Source organism: Gambusia affinis, linkage group LG03 (genome assembly GCF_019740435.1).
Source record: "Gambusia affinis linkage group LG03, SWU_Gaff_1.0, whole genome shotgun sequence".
Lineage (NCBI taxonomy): Eukaryota > Metazoa > Chordata > Actinopteri > Cyprinodontiformes > Poeciliidae > Gambusia > Gambusia affinis.
In genome coordinates, this window is record NC_057870.1 from 20,252,138 (window position 1) to 20,276,492 (window position 24,355).

General features: G+C 38.0%; 1 protein-coding gene across 11 annotated transcripts; it reads right to left on the minus strand.

Moving 5' to 3' along the window:
• Nucleotides 1-62: 62 nt before the first annotated feature.
• On the minus strand, nucleotides 63-23,575 carry mapk4 (mitogen-activated protein kinase 4). 11 transcript variants are annotated; one of them, XM_044109961.1, is made up of 12 exons: nucleotides 23,260-23,575; nucleotides 22,983-23,093; nucleotides 19,349-19,476; nucleotides 17,021-17,140; nucleotides 14,847-16,216; nucleotides 12,985-13,160; nucleotides 7,705-7,849; nucleotides 6,715-6,797; nucleotides 5,886-5,964; nucleotides 5,352-5,568; nucleotides 4,573-4,738; nucleotides 63-4,130 (listed from the first exon to the last, which is right to left on the minus strand). In XM_044109961.1, exons 5-12 carry the CDS (start codon nucleotides 15,211-15,213, stop codon nucleotides 3,186-3,188), a joined length of 2,178 nt encoding a protein of 725 aa, XP_043965896.1. In that variant the 5' UTR covers nucleotides 15,214-16,216; nucleotides 17,021-17,140; nucleotides 19,349-19,476; nucleotides 22,983-23,093; nucleotides 23,260-23,575; the 3' UTR covers nucleotides 63-3,185. The 11 variants fall into 11 exon arrangements, with proteins under 11 accessions (XP_043965896.1, XP_043965867.1, XP_043965850.1 ...); XM_044109932.1 differs by lacking the exon at nucleotides 17,021-17,140 and adding an exon at nucleotides 21,671-21,742 and having other exon boundaries at nucleotides 23,260-23,521; XM_044109915.1 differs by lacking the exon at nucleotides 17,021-17,140 and having other exon boundaries at nucleotides 22,983-23,101; nucleotides 23,260-23,530.
• Nucleotides 23,576-24,355: the final 780 nt, after the last annotated feature.

Genomic DNA, 24,355 nt, shown 5'->3' on the forward strand with positions numbered 1-24,355 from the left:
AGCAGGGGATTAACACTATGCCTAGGTAGATATTAGGACAGATGGACAGACAGATCTTTTTTCAACATTCTTTTATTAATTTTCCAACAAAGGCTGACACTCAAAAGAGATGCTATCAATCAAATACAATAAAATTCCCACAAATTTTCTCAAATGAAAGGTTGAGATCCCCCTGAAGCATGAGTATGATAAATATGGAATAAGAAACCAGATAATTTGTTACCGTTTCACAAAGACATACGCCATTAAGACATGGATTAAGCTACCTGCATAGCCATACAGAGATGAGGGCATATTTTACATTCAGCAAGCTGGAAGCATCGAGGTGTACTGAGGCACATGTTCAACATTGCTTGATAGAATAAGCAATGTTCTACCTATTTTTACTTTTGGCTCAGTAACCACATGTGTTACAGTGTGTTTGTGTCACTCAATAATGGCATTATTGCTGGCAAAGGTTGCCTCTGAAATAAGCTGTGCAACAAGTGTAGACTATAAGACATGGTAAAAGTCAGACTGTATACCAACTTATCTATTATTGGATCAGAAAGGTGCAGTTTTTACTTTCTTTGAGTGCTCTAAATATGTCAAGGTTTTTGTTCTTATTGTGAGAGGTACATTACAGACAAAAGCAGACAATACAGAGTTGTAATGTTGATGGTGACCAAATGCTGCCTTTGTTAATGTGCTTCATATTCTACGTGTGCTTTACTGTAAATTTAACAACAGAAATGTGGTTTGACTGCTGTTTCACTGGGTTGTACTGATAGTATATCTTGTGTTAGTATCCTTTGGAAATACTTGACTACCTGTAGGTAACAGTGTGCATAAAAGAAGCAGATTGATACAGCACTCAATGCTTGATAGCAATATCACTGTGGTTTATAACGTGGTCATTCAGTGAAAGACAAAATTATGATTAAACATGCTTGTTTTGTATTGCTGGCAGTGTATTTTGAGCTCAGAATTTTACCTCTGGTACTCTCTAGAGCGTTACTCCAGGACAGGTGCAACTGCACTCTGCATACAGATAACGATAACTTCACAGCAAGGCATTGCATTTCAACTTGTTACAACCGTTGTCAGAGGATGTATGAAAAATTTATTGAACTTAGCTGCATTTTTCAACAGCCATACAGCACATTTCAGCAGCACCACCCTCCACAATTATTGGCCCCAATTTTATTAAAATTTCCTATTGTAAAATTACAGCTGAAACATTAAATTCTGAAAAAAAAAAAAAAAAAAAGCATTTATTTTTAGGGGGTTGCCAATAAGTGTGCAGTCCAAATGAAAGAGTAAAAATGCTATTAAAAAACAAACAAACAAACAAATAAGACCGAAGCATCTACAACCTAATAAATAGAAAAGGGTTCTGAAAAAGTTGTACATTATAAATAGAGCTACTTGGCCGACTCTGCATTTCCCAAAATATAGATCAGTGTTACTCATGCTACAGCTTTCTGTTGCTAACATTGAAGTGAGCCGAAGGTATTTAGGCCCGTAGCCGTGGAAGAGAACTTTGTTTTCATTGTGGAACAGATTTGGTGCATCGAGAAGGAAACAAATTGCATGTTTAAAAATGAGTCCTGCTGGCAGAAGAATCATAGAGCACTACCATAGATTAGCTCATTCCAAATTCAAACAAAATCCTACCTAACTCCATAATCATTAAAAAGATAATATTTTCTAATACTTAGCCAGAAAATGTCTACTAATTTATTACATGTACTTTAAATTCCAATATGAACATAACTTTATACAAGATTCTATTGTTAAAACTTAGTAAGTCAATTGGGGAGTAATTGTTAAAACAATTACTGTTTTAACAATAATTGTTAAAACAGCAATTATTGCTATTTTAACATTTATTGTGTTAAAACAGCAATAAATAAAACTAACAGTCGATCACACCACACTCTGTCTAGTTACTTCTTAGTTAATACATTCAAATGCTTAGAAAAAGCTTTTGCTGCGTTTGGTAAATGTTATTGGAAGACTGACAGATTCTTTCAAGAGTTAACAGGATGGAGTTTAGAAAGCTAATTACAGCAGGTTTTAAGCACATCATAAGAGTCTAAGATTGCTGTTATCAGTGACAAATATTTTGTGACATGTATATGATGCATTGGATTAGGTTGGAGCTTGAGCCTTGGCACTACGCTGATAATTTGATTTTCTCTCTTGAATGCATTTAATTACCAAAGGAGCACTTTCAAAATCAGAGGTTGTGCATTAGAATGTGTCACAAGTTTCATTAGATACAAACGGACTAATAGTGTCAATAGTTTATTCTTGAAACCTTCACTGTTTTAAATATATTTTATATAATTTTGAGAATGGAGACTGAACTCGAGGCTGCTTAGATTGTGACTTGTTTTTGTACTCTAAAGTCAGATTTCCCAGAATTCCCAGTTGGATATACAACAACACCCAGGGAGAATTGGACGCTATGCTTACTTATTCTCAAACAGTTTCACAGTTAGAATTTTGACATTCTTGTTGCATCTCAACTTGGAATTCCAAAAATCTAACTTCTTATCGATAAGCGAACACAACAATGGAATGTACAAAACTCAGGTGTAGCGTCATTTTGTGATCAGTGTCAACATGAGAGAAAAACTAACAGGAAACCTCTGACCTGCTTTTGTCATAATTTTAACTTTAGGGTACATTCTTGTTTACCCGACTCGTGTGCGACGTTCTCATATCAGAGCTTGGACTTCCAAAAACAAATTAAACACACCAAGAGACCACTGTCTTTACTGACAGGAGATGTGACTTCAGGGGACATTTATGTTGTATTTCCTAATGGGAACTCATTAAATCCAAGTTTTAGTACAAAGACAATGCATCATAGTGATCATCAAGTCTTGAATGATTGATAGTTAGCTTTACTACCTATAGAAACAGGCATAAAGCAGATCTACTCACATTGAGTAAATGTTTAGTATTTATAGAGCCAAGTGTGTTGATTTATATTTTACTCAAGTTTTTTCTTAGCTTTTATTGCCTGAGAACCAAAGCTGCACAGCTGCTGTTTTTAAACTGAAGGTTTGCCTTGAAGCCAAAGGAGTGCTAAAAAGACAAGCTGCTACTGTAGAATGCAGAACATCCCTCATTTGCAGTATATTTTGAAGTGTGACTATTTTTATAGTTATCTTATGCTAACCCTGGAACTGAGATTAGGAGTTGGGAGTCTGTGATGGGGAAGTCCTATGCTCTGAAAGCCGGGGCACCTTTCCTTTAATGCTTGCTGTTTTGCTCTCCTCCATCCAGCCTTCATCTTTTCCTTTCTTCACTTGAACTTTCTCTTTATTCTGCCGGACCAGCTTCAGAGCTCGGGATATGAACACATCAAGGTCAAACAAGCGCTCTTTTTGCTTGACTTGCAGAGACTCTGTGGAGTCTGCATTAGGAGACTGCGATATAGAGGAGGTAGAGGACAGCGGTTGAGATTCTGGGAGCTGCACAAGTGGAGTAGATGGTGGCGATGCTGTTTGAGGTGAAAATATAGCTGTGGGCGATGATGGGAAGAGAAAGGGGAGGGTATTAGAGGAAGAAGTGCTGGAAGGAAGGGGACTCAGTCTGTCCTCGTCATAGTCAACTGATGGAGGGCAGATGTGTTCGTTGTAGTGGAAGACAGGAGCTGGGAGGTCCGTGGGAGACAGCGGAAGAGGGGGAGAGGAGGTGTAGCAGGAGGGTGAGCAGTAGGCCATTAATGGACTGGTACTGGGTGAGTGCAGACGAGAATGAGCACTCTCCACCCAGCGAGTGATTTCCTGGAACAAATCCCCAGTTTCCTCCTCTTCTTCCTCTGCTTCCTCCACCCTCACCTCTCCTAGGTCCTCTATGCTGCCACCAATGGGCTCAGCAGGCACAGGGAGTCTGCCAGTGTTACGCTTCCAGTGAGACAGATCCAGAATCAGCTTAGGCTCCGAGTAGTGCTGGGGCTTTCCCTCTCGCCACGCAATTTTATCCAGATATGAAGGAGAGCCCACTTTGTAATCGCAGGAGCGACCGCAGTCAAGCTCCCCGTATCCTAAAGCACAGACCCGCTCCAGAGACGAGTGGGAGCTCTCCAGGAAACGCTCAGCTGAACTGCTATGGGAATATTTGCGGGGGTCAACCTGTGATAAGGTGGGTGAAGAGAAGAGAGCTAAAAATCAGGTCAATCCTTTAGTAGATGACAGTTGCATAGTAGAATGAAAGTTCATTTAATCAATAAAAATCTTTTTTTATTTTTTTTAGAGAAACCTATAAACAGATATCTGTTTCCTTCCTCTACACACTTACACACAACCATGTGTTGGTCTATCCTATAAAATCTACCTAGAATGCTTTTCATTTGCAATTCCAATGTAAAGAGATTCAAAAACTGTGTGACAACATTTCGAAGGTTATTGCATTAGCATCATCACTGTTGTTTAACAGAGTTTATCCTTAAGCCTCAACCACGAACAAATGCATGAGCCCAAAAGACCATTACCAGCAAATTCTTAGCTAATTAAGTGAGGAGAGTATTAATATTAAGAGCGTATTAATAAGAAGTTGGGAAATAGCACATCCAACCTGCGCCTCTTCTGTCAGAGAGCTGGAACTGGCCCTGGGGTCCCGCTGCACCTCTTCATTATCTATGGTGTCTCCCAGGTCAGCTGGAATAGGACCAGAGGGCAAGCACCGACACCTCTCGCCTGAGTATGGTGACCATATGTTGGTTGCTAAATTGTTATCGTACCTGTAGGCAAAGGATATTTTTTTATTCAATCTACCGATAATCGACACTTGCACAGAAATATTCTCATCGCTTGTTTTCGTACATGTTTTAGTGTTTTATCTGTTATAACACTTACAAGTTCAGACCAAAGGCATGCCAGTTGCACACACATTCATTATGTCACTTATAAATCTGAATGAATTACAGTCATTTTTTTTTTTTTGTTGTATTGTAAAAAAAAGAAAAACAAAACATAGAATGTTCAGCTGAAGATTAACAGGAACAGTACACACCCACTGTTGAATACACCTACAAACTAACAAGACTTTCTTTTTTTCCCCATTCAGATTTATGGAATGTGCATCATAGAAGGCTCTTATCTGCAATTATACCGACTGTCAATGTCAGGACAAGACATTACACTAGTTTATAATGCATATGCTTTTTCGTCTTGTAAACAATTTCAGAAGACAATTTTATTTATTTATTGCTCCGCTTAAGCAAAAAATAAAAAATTAAATGTGAGTTTAATTTAATTGAGTTTGTTTTTAAAAACTAAATAAAAATTCAATAGACTTGATCTCTTCATTGACAATAACATGAATGTCCTCCCCCATGACATAAAAATCTTTACCTTTCCCAGTGAAAACTGGAGGCCTGACTGTCGCTGCTGCTCACGCTCTGCTTGCTGATGAGGCTGTCCAGCTCGTCCTCAATGTGGAAAGGTTGTGAGGAGACAGGCTCATCCTCAGGACAGGAGTACTGCTGAAGGAAAGTGTGGGACAGAGCTTCTTCTGCTGTCAAACGGTCCATGGGGTTAAATGTCAAGATGCGCTCAAGAAAATCCACAGCTGAGAGAAAAAACAGGGAGAAACTGGTGAAGGAGAAACAACAGGTAATGCGAAAACTGCATTCCTCTGTCTGTCTCAAGATTAATTTAAAGACTGTTTATATTCATTTGAGTAAAAAGCATTTAAATCAAACCTTCAATCTAAGTCTATTTATTCCAAGGGGGGAAATCCTATGTAGAGTTTTTTTAATTTTTTTTATTTTTAAGCAAAAGTAATAAAAGCCATTTTGTAAAAATTTCAGGAGTATCAAAAAATGAAAACAACATTTTACTGCTTCTCTGCCTCTTTGTAGTCAGTTCTCAATCAACTCCACTCACCCCAAGGATCCACTTCAGGCAGCAACTCCGAGAAGGGTTTCTTGATTCTCCATCCATGACTGACATATGAAGGCATCACCTACGAAAAGCAACATGAAAATACAGAAATGTTGTTTTTTTAAAACTAATGTGTGTTTCACTGGTTGTTTCCATCAATTCAGCAACCAGCAGTAATCTATAAAGAGACTGTGAAGCCGCAGCTCTGTTTGCAATGTTTTATATTGGCTTTCTTAGATTGTGTTCATCTGGTAAACTAATATTAACCCATTTGTCATTCTGTCTTTTCTTTGTTTGGTTTTAATATGGAATCAGTTTAAATCAATCAAAATATACAATAAAGCCAAGTAAGTGAGTTTAAATAAGCAACGTGCTTTCCGAATGGAGGGCTATTAAAAAATAATTAAAGCAATATGTGATGCTAGTTGTATATTTTTCAGATACTTTGTGATAATAGGTTAGTTTGGCTTTTACTTTAGTTAGTTTCTAGTTCTTCTCAGTCTAGAATTAAACCATTTCTTTTCTGCTTCTTGAATATTCAGCAGACGAAACAACATCACTGCAAAACTCCTAAAAAATGTATGGGCAGATTTTTTAAAAATCTCTCTGTGGCTCCGGGATGTGGAATTGATTAACTGTGATATTACTCCAGATATGGATATAGGTAGATCTCAAAGTTCAGCTGTGACATACAAGTTTAAACTGGTTTTAATATTTACTTCTTTAGAAAGGACTATAAATTGGTCCAAAATGCCCTCAGAGAAGTTGTTTGAAGACGTTCACAAATGTCAGATTGCAGTATTGTGGGTCGCATCGCCCTCTGAGGTGTCACCTGTTGGAGATCCTGCCTGTCCTCCTCTCTCAGTACTGGCACTGTGTCGAGAATCAGCTGCATCTGTTCCAGCTCATGAGCTCCTGGGAGGGAGTGAGAGCCAATCAGGGACAGGCAGAGAGGAGAAAAAGATTTAGTTACATAAGCATAAAAAAACATAAAGTCAAACGAGGATATCCCAGAGGTGTGAGCAGACAGCAGACAGAAGACGATTCGGTCTAAATGAAGCAGACAGGCTGCAGCACTTTGTAGCAAGCAGCTCTGAGATTTTCCAACTTTTATAGATTTTTAATGTTCCGAGTTTGTTTGTAGAGTCATGTGGTCTTAGTCACTGAATCTTAGAAAGAGCCAATTTTTTGTGTAGCAACAAAAATGTCTGAACTTGAAATACAAATGCTTCAAGGACAACAGCAGGTGGTGCTACACAAACACTGTTGGATGTAAGTAATCGGTATATTTGGATGTGGGTGTATCATTTCCCCCCCATAAACAAAAACCTAGCGAGTCCACTGCTTTTCTGCTTCTTAGGAGAAAGTTACAGCAAACAGCTCCGATGCCTGATGTGTGAAAGTCTCACATAACACGAACAGCGGGGGAAGGAGGATGACCTTTCTGAGTTTCTATGGTTCGGCCCTGCGGCGCAGAGGAGCCAGTGGAGGTCAGAATCAGCTGGTCAGCTGGAAACACATCTGCTTCAGACTGACAGCATTTCTCCATTATCATTGTTATTCTGCTCAGGCAAAGAAGTAGCCCACAAGGAGTGAAAGATGTGTCTTTGGTGGAGGACAGAAAAATAAAAAAAAAAGCTCATGTCTGTGGAAGACACCAAAACTATGATAAAATCTAAAAAAAAAAAAAAAAACATTTGGAAGGAAGTTGATTCTGGAATATGATTCTGTTAAATTATTAGGGGTACATCCAACAATTTTGACTGTATTACTGTTTTATTGAAGTCACAACAATCCTTTGATAAAGATTTCATCACAGTACCTGCAAACAGCATGCGACCAGTGAGCATCTCAGCCAGTATGCAACCAGCAGCCCACATGTCTATGGCCTTCGTGTAATTGTTGGGGGATAGGAGCAGACGGGGGGAACGATACCACTTAGTCACCAAACCCTCAGACAGATAGCCCTGAGGGGAGGAGTTGGACCACATTGGAACAGAGAGAGAAATAAAGAAGTTTGAGTTATACAACAGTAGAATATGAATACACTGAATTTAAACATCTCCACATGTTCTAACATTGCAACTACAAACTTCATCATAACTGATTAGAATTTATGTGACAACACAAAACAGGGCAAAATTATAAATGCGATGTAAAAGGAAAGCTTTCAAAATCTGAAAAACTGAACAGTGTGGAGTGATTTTGTTACCAGACCCTTTTATCTTGATACCCTACAAAAAAAACCCACTGGATATCAAATGCCTCTTATTATTTATTAGTAAATAGCGTCCATCTGTGTGTGATTTACACTCCGTATAAATCCAGCTGTTCTTTCAAAGTTCCAGAGGTTTCTTAGATTACCTTACAGAAAACAGCATCATGAAGGAACACGGTCATGTAAGGGACGAATTTGTAGTGAAAAACCTTAAAGCAGCAATAGAGAGCCAATTTTCAAAACATTTTTTATGTATATTTACTGATCAACATCATCAACTCTGACAGCATTCTTCCTAATTGAATGGGCCATTTTATAATGGATCAATTTTGATTATGAAGGCAAAATATTTTATCATTTTAAGAAGAATTATGCATTTCTTTTTGTATTTGTAGGGTTTGTTGTATTCTTCATGGTGAAGTATTTTAGTGATTGGTCTAGACAGCATGGATGTCAGTTTACCTGTACATCAGTTTTTGTGAAAAATACATCAAGGAGGTCTTTTTTAATTTCAGAATCTAAACACGTTTCTAAATGTTTCTACACACTTTTTAAGGATATTCTGGGTTTTTAGAGTTGTAAATAAAAAAGAAATTGTTTGTCAAAATGTATTGTCAAATGAGCAGTTGATTATAAGCCATTCATTGCAGGTCACTCACATGGTTCCCTAACCTTTACTTGTATCTCTGTCTCAGCGGGGAACCTCTACAGAACTCAGCCTGACTCAAAGTTGTTCTCCAAGGTTTTCCAGGCCAGCGTCTCTCTGTATGAAAGTAAATCTTACAGAGACATTGGTGTTAAAAATCTTCCTTTCCCAGTCGTGGAGCACAACTTAACAGCTATAAATAAGTAACTACAGTTTTTTTTGACAAGTCTTTTATTTGCCTATCACGTCTTACGACTCTCTTTTAGCACCATTTTCTCTTGTGCCACCTTTAATCCTACCTTTTTCCCCTCTGGGATACTAGTCCATTTATTCCTGTTATTATTCTGTCTCTACTTCACATCTCTTTTCTCCCGTCTTTCCCCTCCCTCCTGTCTGTTCTTGTCTTTGCTGTAGCAGACAATCAAACTGAGCACTCTTTGACCTTGTCTCTCTCAAGCCCCTCTGTTGATCTCTGTCGTTGTCTGAGCTCTCACTGCTGCTTTCTGTCAGGCATATATTACATGTTGAAAATTTTAAGGAGATACTAAAATGAATAAAGGTGATCACAAAGCAAAAACCAAAGTAAAAAACACCGTGGTTTTTAAAAAATATATATTTGTTGTCACATTATTTCCGAGTCCAGCTAAATTTGCTGTATATTTCAGGAATAAATATTTAAAAAGTGTGATGTTCACATTTACTTAGCTCTCAAATCTACAGAACAAACTTTCAATGTAGTTGCAGCAAATTTAGAGACTGAAATCTATTCTTTACGCAGCACAAGCTGCCAGAGAGATATTGCTGCATATTTCCAGCTAGAACAGATGAATACCGTTCCACTGTAGCTTTGTCAGTATATGTATGGTCATTGTCCTGCTGGAAGATAAACCAGAGTCTAAAAATATTTCTCACAAAATGTTCCTGAGTTCTGTCAATTTTCTCATCGACTCTGTCTAGACATTTGTCCCTGCCCAAAGCATGATTCTATGAGAGAGTTTTAGTTTTCAAGTATTTGCCGTTCGACCTGAAGTTTCATATCGGTCCCTGCTGACCAGAGCATCTACTTCTATGTGTGTGTTGTGTCCTCTATGCAATTCTTTGTGCGTGATTTCATGAATGGGTATCGGAATAAAGAAGGATAAATATAAATGCACACCACATATTTTCATCTATTAAAAATTACATTTATCTGTTTCTTTCTGCCATACACCTTTATAATATTTTGTTTTGATATGTCACATAAAAGTTTGTGTAAAAACAGTCAAATGCTTTTCTAAAATCACTGTTTCCTGTGTACAAAGTGTAATCATCTTTTAAGCTCAGGCTGTTTAAAACGTCGCTCAAACAGTGCCTCACAGCTACTCAGTAACAAACCTTTTTTCATATTCTCTCCTTCACCTCCTACTTTCCTCTCTTTTGATTTGCTGCGACTGTTTTCTCAGTTCTTCCTCTTTGTCTTCACATTCAACAGGATCTCACTGTTGTTTTTTACCGCCTTGCTTCCTTCCTCACCTGTATCTTCTTTGGTTGTCTTGCACCCAGCATGTGAAAAACTGCTTTTTTAAAATTTTTTAGACCTTTTTCCAACTTTCTTCTTTCTGTCTTTCATTCTAGTTATGAACAATTTCTGGGCATTTTCAACACTCACTCAGCGTGTGACATTAACACACCCACAGTCACAGAAGCACCAAGTTCTTTAAAGTGTAGGATGTAAGTAGGATCCCAATTCATCTGCTTCTTATATCTGTCCTCCATGTTAGCTTCCTAAACAGACTGTTTTCGAACAAAACATGCAGTAAAACAGAGGGAACCTTGCATAACCAAATAAATTGAATTTCAATCAAATTTTCTGTTTGAGTGTTTTTGGGCCCTTTTCATTTTCCTGTTTGTTCATGTTGAAGGATTTGTTCCCCCTCTGCCTCTGCACTTTTCACCTCCCTTTTCCGCAACCCTCTTCGGTTTAACATTTCCCATCCTTGCTTCTCATGTACTCAGCATACCTTCCTCCTCTGCTGCCCCCTCCATCCTCTCCCTCCTCGCTCTCCCAATGCACCCCTGTGTCTGCACCCAACTGATCCCGAAGTCCCGAGCCCTCAGTTGACAAAGATTTCCTTTCAGGAGAGCACCGCTTCACACGCACAGGCCCGAATCAAACCTCGCAGAGACACAAACGAACACACATGCAGACTTGCTAGTGTTACAGTACTGCTGTGGGACCTTTGAACATAACAAAGCTGGACAATGGAGTTGTGAATTGTCCCATTAATCTTTCAGGTGTTTTTATGTACAGCTGACAGCCTAATTACAGAGCTTGATTAGTGCAAAACTTGACACCGTCTCTGGAGTAGGAGTGGGGTTTGGGCATAAACGGAAGCCTTATTTGAAGGACTTAGAGATAAGTAATCTGAGAGAGCAGAAATAATGGTGCCAGTACATAATACAGCTTTGCCTGCACATCATTTGATACGAAAGTATTCTGGAAATGATGACTGAAATCAAAGTCTTTGTCCTTCTAAAAGGCAGAATCAATCCAGTGACATCTTGATACCACTAGACTAAAGAGAACAATGAGTTACATTCAGTACTTTTCAGAAATATTAAGTTGCCCTATGTTGTTTATTTCCAATCAGATTTGTGTCATTTATGCTTTCCAAAAGTTCAGACTCAGTGAGATTAGAAGGACAGTGTTTGTTAACCTCAATTTTCCAAACTTTGACTGGACCAAACTGACACATGAATATACTTTGATGTAAACTTTTCCATCTTTGCTCTGACTTAAGGGTCCTAAGTTGTCTTACAGGATTGGATCCATGCATTTCCACATAAATTATGACCACTGTCCCCTCTAAAGAAAACATTTCCCAAGGATGGTGCTACCACCCTTTTTCACCATGGGGACAGTGTATTCAGGTTTGTGCGCAGTTTCCATTCATTCATTCTGTTAAAAAGCATCCATCCATCATTTTCCAAGTCAATAAATGGTAAAGCAGAACTTCCTCTGCAACAGCCAAATGTCCTTCTTCAGACACTCTCATGCCTGTGGCTGTGGTGTGTTTTTAACTCCACAGCCACAGAAAATCACAGAACATAAAAAGTCCTCCTGGCCCTGCAGTAAATGTATTCTGGTTCAGGAGTTCTCATTGGCAAACAAGCCCTGAAGACTTACATACTGATACTTGACAGCTTCAACTGATATTTGTCCAACAATAGATTTTTCATCTAATAATTTTCTATGAACAACTTTATTTTTGTCACTCTTTGCAATGTACTGCAAAGTTTATGTTGTCAGAGAGTTATGAGGGGGATAGAATGTTTGTGCAACCACGAAAGCAGTACAGTTTATGCACTGCTACATAGAGAAAAATGTTAATATGGTTCTGTCTAAAAATTGCACAACCCCAGAGGAATTATTGTCAGTTTCTTGATAGCAACCCACTCTAATTGAAGTGGAGAAGAGATAACATACATAAGTATTACAATGATCTCTTTTAATTTATTCAACAGCTGCAGAGAGCATAAAAGCAATGAGAATACAAAACAATCCTTAACTCTATTGACTAGCATATTTATGTAATAAGTTATTCTGCAACAGGAATGATATAAATATAGCACTTCAAAACATTACACATTCAAAGGAGAAAGTAGAAAGACCCAATGTTTTGATGTTCTTGTTTCATCCATGTAGAGATGGTTGACATACATAATTATTCCACAAGATTCAAAAACAGCTAAAAGCAAGATGATTACAAGCATTTTCTGGCATCAGAACATATCATTTTCTATCTGACCTACACTTGCATTCCTATTAAAGTAAATATGTGATATTTTGACATGAACAAACCAACATCCACCAAATGCTATCCAACTATAGGTAAAACTAAATGGTAAAAGGGCTACATTTAGTTGTGCTTTACCCTTCAGCCACACACAAGAGACACGATAATATGCAAATCCGGGACACCAAAAGAGATAAGTGTCTTATCAGAGGGCAGTTCAATATGTGGAGGCAAAGATGGAATTATGCTAACAACCTCTAAACTGGTAAATGTTTTTCCTCCAGAGCAACAGCTGTCCTGTTTTAGAGATACAATTATAAATTTCCATCTTATAGTGAAGCACAGAAATATGAAGATCTACTGCAAGGTATTTGGAAACATCTCAGAGGCATAAGTCCCAGCTACAAGTAAACCTGAATCAGAATGTGCGGCAGTGGGAGTCTTTGCTTGTTTAACACTCACCTTATGAGAATAATGGGGGTCCACTATTCTGGCAAGACCAAAGTCTCCGATCTTGAGCAGCATTTGGTCTGTGTTGATGAAGATGTTGGCAGGCTTCAGGTCTCGGTGGAGGACATTGGCTGAGTGGATGAACTTTAGGCCCCTCAGCAGCTGATAAAACAGCAGGGTGGCATGACCTGTTTAATGATAAAAGTTATATAATTTCACAACACAGCATCTAAAACTAAGGTAGATAATTTCCACTTTTTAAATTACAATACATTCATTTCCTTACATATCACCTTTTGTGGTTGAATTTATCTGAACATTATCCATATAACCCATACAAAGCTAAATTATGGAATTATATATATATATGCATCAATGTAAATCCCATAGAATAAATGTGTCATGGTGTGTAGATTGAAGAGAACACAAATGCAGAGAGGCTAAAACAGAGAGTAGTTTTGAATTTGGTAACACGTTATTTGATGGGTTGTGAATGAGACTGTCATGATACAGTCATACAGATGAAAAGCAAACAAAAAACAGGGACCCAGGGGGAAAAAAGATAGCAAGGAGCTGACAGGGAGGAACCAGTGACGGGTGAGAGGAGAAGAGGTGTTTAAATACTGGGGGTGTGAATTCTGGAACAATAGACCCAGCTGGGCATGAGGGGAGGGAGCAGAAGACAGGCTGATGAGAGAGAGAAAATGGCACAGAGGGTTGAGGGAGAATCCACAGTAGGGGAAATGAATCTAACATTAAAAATATCTAAACCCAAGACTAACAAAGAATAACTAGACACACGAAATAAACATAAAAAAGCTAGAATCACATAGGAAGGACTGAACTAAAGTAAAACAGAAACAAGGCTGATTTAATCAAATAAAGAGACTAAGGAACAAATAGTTATAATAAAACTAAAATCAGTAAATCAAACCCCCAAAACATCTCAAAACAACCCAGGTATAGGTGAAGAAATTTGTATAGTTGTAAAGTTGTCACTGGAGAAAACACCTGCAGGCTAAACAACTTACTTGAAGGTCAGTTCCACATCTTTTTATTATGTCTGATGGTACAACCTGAAATTTTATCTGGCTTCCATCTATAACTCCTCTATTTTTGTCACTTAGGTTTTACATAGCTTGTACTGAGTATCATGGGTTCTTGTTGACCAAGGGTTAAAATCCATATTAAATTTGTCACTCAAATTAACACAGAAGCTCCTACACCACGGAACCCAGGTGGACTAACCATATGGGCTTTAGAAGGTCTGTTAATGGGAAAGGCATGAATGAACACACAAAGGGAAACAGGAGATGAGACCATTTGACTTTCACAAATCAAAGAGCAAGCACATATGGAATCCTGATCCCAACTAGTTTAATATGCATGGGATGCGCAACTACCATCGTGACAGATTTAACAGAAAACCCTCTGTTGGATGAATCTTTATTTTATTCTATCAACATAGACAAAACATACACATTTTATTGTTTTAATTTGTGCATACAACAAACTTAATAAGCAAGTATTATGTCAGTAGACTTTATTATTAAAGTATTACATCAATCACAGTTATCACTGCTGGCCATTGAAATGTAACCAAAGGTTTAGCAAAGGTTTCAAAATCAAAATAGTACATATTATAAAACTGATCTAGTTGTAATAGTCAGCAGCTTTTTAACAGAAGTAGAATTAACTGTTGCAAATTTTTTTTAATTTTAAATAAAAATATTTTTACATCATAGTATTGCTTGAATCCATGTTATTTTCTTGTGGTTATTAGGCAAAGTCATTTACCAGCCTATGACCTGTCTCAGATTACTTATTTTCATTAGACCCATTAATTAAATGAACAATTGATCATTCTCTCTTACTTGTGGGTAGTGGTCCCTGGTCCAGTAACCGGGCCAGATCGGTCTCCATGCACTCCTGGATGATGTACAGGGCACTAAGATGGGATGGGTCATGGGGCAGCGGCCATCCATATGGCGCTAAGACCTCGTGGACACTTACTACGTTCTCGTGGTGCAGTCGTTGGGTGATTTTTACCTCCCGCAGGGCATGCTTCACTGTGATTGCATCTCGCATTGACAGCTTTTTAATAGCTACTCGCTGTCCAGTGCGCTGGTCTACAGCAGACAGTACCAGCCCCGTGACACCGGTGCCAAGAGGTTGAGGGTCAACAAAGTGACCGCTGAGTTCAAAGCCGTGGAGAAACAAAGGGGTGGCCTGGCTGGCCATTGCAGGTCAGTTTGAGGGGATAGGACTGTTCTTGTTTTATACAAAAGATGTCACATTTTGCTGGTGAATTGTCATCTGCAATTTTTTTAGGAACCTATGGCGTGGAAATGTATTTCTTGTTGTTAAGGCCTCATATACTCCAAAATATTTTGGAAAAGTCACATCTGGTTTACATCCTCATGAAAAGAGATGTGCTGCAGCAAAAATAAAACATATCTTTATCTCCTTCTGGCAATTCTCACATCAGATCTGTTACTCATCTCAGCATAAACAACAACGCAATAGGAATATTTCTTTGTTGTTGATGTAATTCAAAAAAAGAAGAGCTTGAGCTAAAAACAGAACTTCTAAACTTAAAGGAATCAAAGATGTGGTTTTGCCAGTCATCCTTCAGTCTCATGTGTAAGCCTGTGGTGGTAAGGCATCCACAGCAAAGGTTTAAAAATATCACTTTCTCTTCAGCATCTTCCTCTTAACACTTGGTGTTTTTTTTCTGCTATGGCTGCAGGATAAAAAAAAATGAAGCTTTCTCTGGATCTCTCAGATGTAAATGTCAGCTAGTCTTTTTTAAAATAAATCAGGGCAGGGGTTGGCAGATACATGCAAGCAATAGGTGAGGCTAATTCTACTGCTAAGTGTCAACACATTGTGGGACAGTCAACTTGGTAATTTAAAGCTTTCCAAGCCTTTGATGGTGAGACAGGTGGAAAGAAGGTGGGGTCAGCGGCAGTACATTCAGTGAGCCTCTGTTGGCTCCTCCTCTTCTTCCATGATGCTTTTAGAGTCTCTCAGTCAGTCAGGGAAGTTCATTCAGATCAGTTGGATGGAAGTTAAATCCCAGAACCGTAGTACACCCCTGCGTTTGCGTGTGCACACGTGTGCATGTGTTTAATCCCCCAGTAATCTTCTTTCTGTTGCCTTCTCATGAATGTAGGGCTTTCAGCAGCAGGCCGTGGTCAAACAGAGAACATCCTGCACAACACATCTGCTACTTCTTCCTCTTCTGCTGGTGGGTAGAAAGAGGAAAAACGGCGTGAATGGATAGCCGGGACTCACAGACAATAGATGAAAGTTAAACAGCGAGTGGGTCTGTTAAAGAGTAACTGTTACATAACATCGAACAGCACCGTAACCTAATCCACGCAAGTAACTTGGTGTTCTCAGTCAGGAAGTACAGTCATGTCAGCTGCAAGCTGAAGATCCATCAATCAGACTTTTGCAGCCAATTTCTGATCTCTGTTTTTTTGTTTGTTCTTTTTTGTAAAACTGTGCCGAGATGCAGATTTTTTTTAAACATAATGAAGAGCATTCACATTTTTCAATAATTCATTGAAAAATGTCTTCTTGCAATGAAAGTCATTAAATTATTTACATTAAGAATATGGGTGATGCAATAAAAGCTCAGGGAAAATCTGGGAACATCCCTTCATAGTTTCTAGACGTTCCTTACACTTTTTTCTTCCTCTTGCTTCATAGCATCTAATTGGTCCTAAAATACAATCATTATAAGTCCTTTTTACGCAGTATAGACACATACACCAAACCGCTTTGGTATCATTTAGTTGGAGAGCATTCACTGACTGGGAAATTATTTGTTTTTTCTGTTTCCTGCTTACCAATCATAAGTCAGGGCCGGCCAAGCTGAAAATTAGCTGATTTTATTCAACAGAGGATTTCTTTTTGGTGCATCTCCATTTTTTCCTACTGTCTACACTTAAAAGCAACAGTTCAGTTTGACAAGATGGAACAGATCACGCAGCTCGTTTTTTAAGTTTCAACTTGGCTGCATTTTAAATCTCTCAGCTACCTTTGTGTTTCTTCCTTCTTCCGGAATCTGTGTTGTCCCTTTTTTCCCTTCCATCTTCTGATTCCTTTGCTATAACAGATCTAACGAATTTCTTTAGCTTGAGTGCAACTGCCTCACCCCCTGTTTGGAAGAAGAGGGTCATGTCACATCAGTCTTTTTATTTTCTGACAACAGTTTCTCTCAGATCGTGCTCACTCAGGCAGACTGCAAGAGGCTGCAAAATTGTAAGGTGAGAACAGCGAATAGAGATGGAGGCAGTGGAGCTGGGTGGGAAGTGCAGCACTGGGGTAACTTTATAAATAATGCATAATCACTTGCAACAGCGGTTCCTGCTCTCTTTAAGCATTTACTCTCCATGATTCGTCATGTTACTCAGCAGCTAAACCCATTTTAATTTTGCAGAATCTGAAAGCAGATCAAAAATGCTCCATGTTAGTCCAGAAACAACAAAATCGGAACAAGTAAACTGGCTTTAAATGACATTTATAGTCTGCTTAAAAGCAGGAAATGAAACCCCACTTGCCAATATCCTTAATATATTTTATAGCGGGATGAGCAAAACAATGCTTCATGTGTTGCTCTCTCAGCTGCATTTTATTTGCTTTCTGCCCCCACTCTGTTTACTTTCCATGCTGCGCTAATGCAGATTTACTTCAGTTGATAAAAACGCCGCATCTCCTCTGAACACTGGCTCTGTGCAGCTGCGTTTGTGTCCACATAGTAACGCCCCTCTGACGAAACAAAAACACTGAAAGTGCATAATAAAACAAAGAGCCTCATTTCCCAGAAAGAGCAGAAACAGCCCGTGTGCATCGTTACACTATTTTAAGCGTCTAGAAATCTTACCCAAGTGAGTGTTTTGGTGGCTGTCTTTATTTTTATTTCATTTTTGTTCTTTTAAAAGAATAGGAAAAAATAGAATCGAAAGATAAATCAACAGCAACCATCTGTACTCACAGAGGCATTACGCAGCCGCAGCCTCCCGTCCAGAAACAAAGATCCAGAGGAAAAGATGTGATAGAGACGGATCCTTGTGAGCGAAGAAAGTGAAACACTTGTCCATCTCTCTTTTTTGTCGCTCGAGTGAAAAGTGAGATATGGACGATTTATGAGAGGAGCAGTCAGCGGACGCTGGACTGGCACCGGAGGAAGCGATCCGATCCTCCGAGATGAGATAAGCCAGTGGCTGCTACAGAGCCGGTTACTGTGGGCGAGTGTCCGCTCTCTGTCAGCGCTTCAGAGGGATGATCTGAGAGGGGAGGGGGGTTGAGTGCTAGAGGGATCCCCCACCAGAGTCAGGCAGCAGACTTAAGATGCTTCAAACTCACTCACACTGCAGTAGGAAGCGCTTCCTTTATATTAACAGCAATTATTATAATATAATAATGACTCCCGCCCGCCCCTTTCATTGTAACTAACCATCGTTAAGTCTGAGTTTGAAACCACCCAAGAACTCCAGACGGCCGCCTGACCCCAGGTAAACCCGCAGGAGTTTATCTGGTTCAAACTCGTTGAGGTCTACAGATTGAACCTAAATAGAAACGCACATCCCCACACATGCCCACTCCTTTACAATTTGTAAAACAGTTTCCTACTTCTGGTCAAATAATTTGTCAAAACTATCAAAGACTGTGATATATTAAGATGCTCAGTGCTAGTTTTGTAGTTTACAAAAATGTTTGATGACTTACCCAACTAAACATTTTATTCATATTTTTTTCTCAATTTAAGGAGGTACCAATGTAAAAGAAACCTTAAAAATATATTTTTTTGTAGCTCTATCTATAGAATAAAGATTTCTTGAATATTCAATTTTGCTTTAAGAAAAATGTTTAGCCAAAGTACTTTGGACTTAGATGATCAAATGTAGTCCTGATTTTTCTTTTTTTATGTGAAAAATGCGTTTTAGAGTTCCCATTGGGGATTCGCAAAGGTGATTGAGAATCCTTAATCCCAAATGATCTTATTCTTCTTATCTTGCAATAAGTTAAGACAGAGTCTTACTGGTTGAGAAACACAACAGTCGTAACAAACCTTTACCCATTAATTCTGATACACCTATATAAAATCTAGAGCAACTAGTTGCAATCTGAAGTCATTAACTAATTGCATACTACATTATTCCACAAATCTTGACACATTATTGAGTGGCAAGAAGACTGCCACAAATCACATAGAGAGCACAGCAGGTCATTTCAATTCAATCATGCATACATTCCAAATGACCAAGTTATCAAACAGTTTGTCAAGTTCAGTTTAGTGTTCTAATAGGTTTAAAAAAAATGTAAAAAATATTATTTTATCTAAATTATCGAGTTATTGACTCACTGCAGCATTCATGCTTCCTGGATGAGCATGTTGTGAACCTCCAGCAGGACCCGGCTCAGTGTGAGCAGCCATCTGCCACAACCGACTCTGGGGTTTAGAAGACACTGAATCTTAGCCTACAGCCGGACCTGCAATGGAATAGTTTGTTTGTTATGTCAGTTCTTATGTGCTCCTACACACCCTTCATCCAATCTGACAGAATTTAATGCTGTTTTGCAAAAAGGAATGGGCGAACATTTCAGATTCAAGATGTACAAAAGTAGTGAAGACATGCATCTTCAAAGTATCGACTAAGGGAGACTGACTATATATGCACATTGTACAGTTATACATTATAATGTGTTGGTCTGTCACAAAAACACAGAAGATTGGTATTGTGACAGGACAATATCGTATTTATCTGTGATGACCACTTTTCTGGTAATAAAGTGGTGAATCCACTCAATGTCTGAATATGCAATTGAAATTGCACAAGTCAAAATTTTTATGAATACACCTGCTCATTTTAATTTTTCGTTTTTAGTCATAGTAAAAGACACCAACTACACTCAGTGATCTGCAGCCTCCTAAGTTTAAACATTGTTGGTTTTAAATAATTATTTCAGACTCATGACTTTGTCATTTCTCATGTTGATTGTGCATTACTTTGTGTTTTCTTACTTTTGTCTAAGCACTCCTTAAGACATCGCCTGGAATTCTCTGCTGAGGTTGAAGGGAGAGCAACAGGCGAACAGCAGAAAGCTTTGTCAATGTTTGTTGTGTCTCACTGTCACACCAATCTGGTGAGTTCTGTGTTTGGTGGGTTGGGATTTAAATGAGCTTCATCATCGAGGAGACAAAAAAAAAAAAAGGAGGTCATGCTGAATATAAAAATGTTTCCCAAAAGATGTTACATCCTCAGGGATTGATGAAGAAGAGAAAGGCTGACATATTACAAAAATAAAGTTACTAACATATTATCTATCTATATATATATATATATATATATATATATATATATATATATATATATATATATATATATATATATATATATATATATATATATACATATATATATATACATATATATCTTTGGCTGTATCAGTGTGTGAGTGATGCTTTTTATTTTGAAATGACTGGCAGGAAACACACACACGAAGAAAATTATTATTATCTGCTGACTCTGGTCAGCAGAGCAAAAACGGTTCAGTTTATGTTTGCTCACCCTTCAGCTTAATAATGTGCCACAATGATCTGATGAATGTTAAAACAATGCTAAGGTGGGATTGGTCAGTGGACTTGTTCTGATTTTGTGGTTTTGTTTGCAGAGGAGAGGGTTGAAATTATAGATATTGTTCACAAGCAGGTGTGGCTGCTTCTATTTCACACAGTATCCCTACTCTTCATCAGATGTGCTCAGAGAAAAGCTGGTTGGCTCATAATTCTCCCAGTGTGCAGCTTCTTTTAGATCTTTGTCTCAGGAGGACATAAAACAGGTTTACAAATGGAATGTAGTTTTAAAATCATTAAATGCTTCTGTCGATATCAGTTTCTTCTCATCTTCTATGACAGCAAGAGTTAAAACCTCTCTTCCCCAAAGATAAACGCAAAATGAGAGATTGCTGCATTCTTTTACTTGATTTACAGTGGAGATTAAAGTGAGCATGCCTCTATAAAAAAAAAAAAAAAAGGATTATGAAACCACAGTAAATCATTTCAAAGCATTTTTTAATATCTACTCATGAATCTTTTTAAACTAAAATCTGCTAAGGTTAAAAAAAGAGAATAGGTAACAATTTCCATTTAGCATTGGTTTGTACTCATTGAAACACTTTAAACAGTCTTAAAACTTTTAAGCATTCACTTGAATTTTTATTTGGGGGTTTTCGCTCTGTTCAGGTGGAATTGTGGTTCTGTCAAAGTGGAGGAAATGATGAATAGTTCAAAATTTAAATTGAAAATGTTTTGCATGATAAAAAAAAACACAATTAACAAAATACAAACAAAGAAAATTATGGATATAAATCATCAAAAGAAATAGAAAAAAATCTGTAAATTAGGAACTGAAAAAGAAAATAGAGCGGAGAGAACTGAAAAAGAAATCGGGGGTAAAGCATAAATGAGACACGAGGTCTTATCTAAAAGTTAGAAGGTTGGTGCTGCTGGAGAAATTGTGGATGATGCCATGACTCAGGTCTGTTTCAGTCTTTGTTCTCAGTGTCTCTGGTGTAGCTCTGTTCCTCTTTTGTGGCTGCCCTCTCTAATTAACACTGATAGCGTCTGACAAATGGAAACATCACAGTGTCAGCTGTGGGTGGTTATTTCCAGAAACAGACTCACACTGGCTGCATATAATAGGAGGGACTTGTTCCAGGTCTTGGCAGTGTGTGATTATTACTTTGGGTACATCTCCTTAAAATAACCAAAGAGGAAGAAAAAAAATTGAACACTTATCAAAAATGCCAATGCTATGCTCTTTTGAATTAAACAACAAACAAAACAGACGCAATATTTTTACACCAAATATGTCAAAAACAAGATCACAAGGTGATGCTCTTCAGTCTGTTTGTCCAGAGTGAGGATTTTGATGCTTGTTTGATCTAAAACCTCTGAGATTTTCAACAAAATTGGCAGGTTTGACACAAATCCAGGAAAGGTGTTCAGTGCAGCTGTGCGTGCCGCAAAGGAATTCTGAATATGAACATGCTCACATGTGTGCAAAGACACACAAAACTGTGATCCTGCCCTTTTGTTTATCTCCCTTTGGCACAAAGTGTGCAGCAGCCTCCTCAGGTTACTTCCCTTCCCAGCTTAAGTGGGAACAGAAATAAATAAATTAGAGGTCAGTGATGGCATCTGGCTCAGTCTGTGCATGTCTGTGAAGAGCATTTTTCCCTGTGAGCTGATGCCACAAAGGGGGAAGGAAAAGGGGCCACATCTGTAGGTGTGCAGAATTGAATCATAAGGGAATAAAAAGAGTTGCAATGGCAAATTCAATGTTGTTTATTTATAGCTTTAAATCTTGCTTTGCTATAAAATATTTTCAAGATGGGAAGTGATAAAAAATAAATAAATAAATAAAAATAAATAGAAACATAAGAAATCCAAGGGTAAATATAGAAAAACCAACTCAAACATCAAATGTATTGAAGCTTGATTGACCCTTTCATGCATAGCGGTCACTACAGTGGACAGATATCTAAAAGCCATTTTCTTGTGTTTCCTGTGAATTGTTACGTTATAAATGCACAAAGACCACTAAAGTGGAGACTAGGGCATCAGGCAATACACTGCCAGCTACTGTCCATCCACTGCAAGTGCAGGAATTTTTTTGTTAAATCCAATATGGCGGACAGACAGAAATGTATCAGACTAACTCTGGAATATTCGGTAGGCCCCTCTTACTGTGGAAAACATTTGCAGGTAAAAAACAAATAATGTGACTTCAAGAAACCCATAAAGACTAATACTAATCATGTAGTTTCCAAATAACAACTTTGTATTTAGAGAAAATTACAATTAATCGCCTCTCCACTAAAGTTGACGTTTGCATTAGTGGCAATATTTTGACAGGTACTGATATCAATACTCTGACTATATATATACAATATGCACCATTTCCAGCAAGTAGTTTTACTGTAAATAAACTTACCTATTTTAGTTCTTAACTTGAAGTCCATTGTTGCCATTACGAAGTAAGGTTTTGATACGTTACTGGCCAACGGTAGGAGTAGCAACAATGAAGATGAGGATGATGAAGACCCTTAATCACTGAGGTAAATCAAGATGATGAGGGACATGAAATAACCAGAGATGCAGAACATGCAGAATGCAAACCTGTATGCACTCCAAAAAAGAATTTAAATTCTGGCCTTAACAGATCAGGAAGTGAAGACCTTTCCAGTAATAAATATGGAATCATGTCATACCTCAGAAACCCGTGGTCAAGAATGTATTGATCATCAGAGCCAGATCTTCAACTTGACATCATAATAAGTGTTTTTTTCACTTCTTGGAGAAGGTGAATCTTTTACATTTCAAAGAATCTGTAGCTTGTGTGCTAATAAAGGAGGGTTCTATGCCTGGTGGTAGTAACTTCTTCCTCAGAATTTCTCCTGAGGTCCTCTAATGAGCCACCATTTGATGCAGGTGTGTTGAAGTAGAGAGAGAACTAACACATGCCTCATGAGATCAGGCTGTGGTCTGGGGAACATTGGCCCTACCTTTACTGCAGCCAAAAATATCAACATGCAATGATCCAGACTGCAGACAAAACTAAATCCATCTGCATCCATTGTGTTGTTTGCAACCTGGGTGTTTTGCACATTTTAATACAAGACAGCCTTGATTTTTATAAGTCTGTAACTGAAGAGACAGTACTCTCACATTACAGAAAGCAACGGAATGGCTGAAGTGTTATATCCAATCTTCCAGTAACAGAGAGTTTTAAAAAAATTAAACATCTCCACAATAATATACTCTTTCAAAGGAGCCAAAATAAGACTAAAATGAGATCAAGCAGTTGAATGAGAGAGACTAAATTAAGGGATCAGATAGTATTAAACATTAAGAAAGAATGAGAGATGAATACAATGTTCTATATTTATGCAATATGTTAACTAATATCAAAATATATTCACATTATAATATACAGCATTTCATTAGTTGAAAAAAAATTTAAGCGCATGTTGTCCACCTGAGTGAATATTTGGACAAATCCCAAGAAGAAAAATAAATAATAATAAAAAAATTTTCCACCTTATTTTTATGCCCTAAGAAAATCAAAAAAAACTTTTGAAAAAAATTCTGACTTACAGGATCATCATTCATGCATGAAATATTAGTATTATTTAGCAATTCCCTGGTAGCAATGGTAGCAATTCCCTTTCAAATCAATGTCGATTTACTTTTTTTTTTTTCTTTTTCCCCTCCAGGGGGTCTTTTGTGGGCTCTAGTGTCCCTTATTTGAAAGTAGGCTGACAGGAAGGGGGAAGGAGAGGGGGAAAGACATGCGGCAGATGTCGG

Excerpts from the sequence above, each read along its gene's own strand:
- mapk4 (XM_044109961.1), bottom strand. The coding sequence starts at position 15,213 with ATGGCCAGCCAGGCCACCCCTTTGTTTCTCCACGGCTTTGAACTCAGC. Across the intron at positions 7,850-12,984 it reads ACCCCCATTATTCTCATAAG|GGCTATCTGTCTGAGGGTTT; the intron begins GTGAGTGTTAAA and ends TCCTCCCCTCAG. Across the intron at positions 4,131-4,572 it reads CTCTGACAGAAGAGGCGCAG|GTTGACCCCCGCAAATATTC; the intron begins GTTGGATGTGCT and ends ACCTTATCACAG.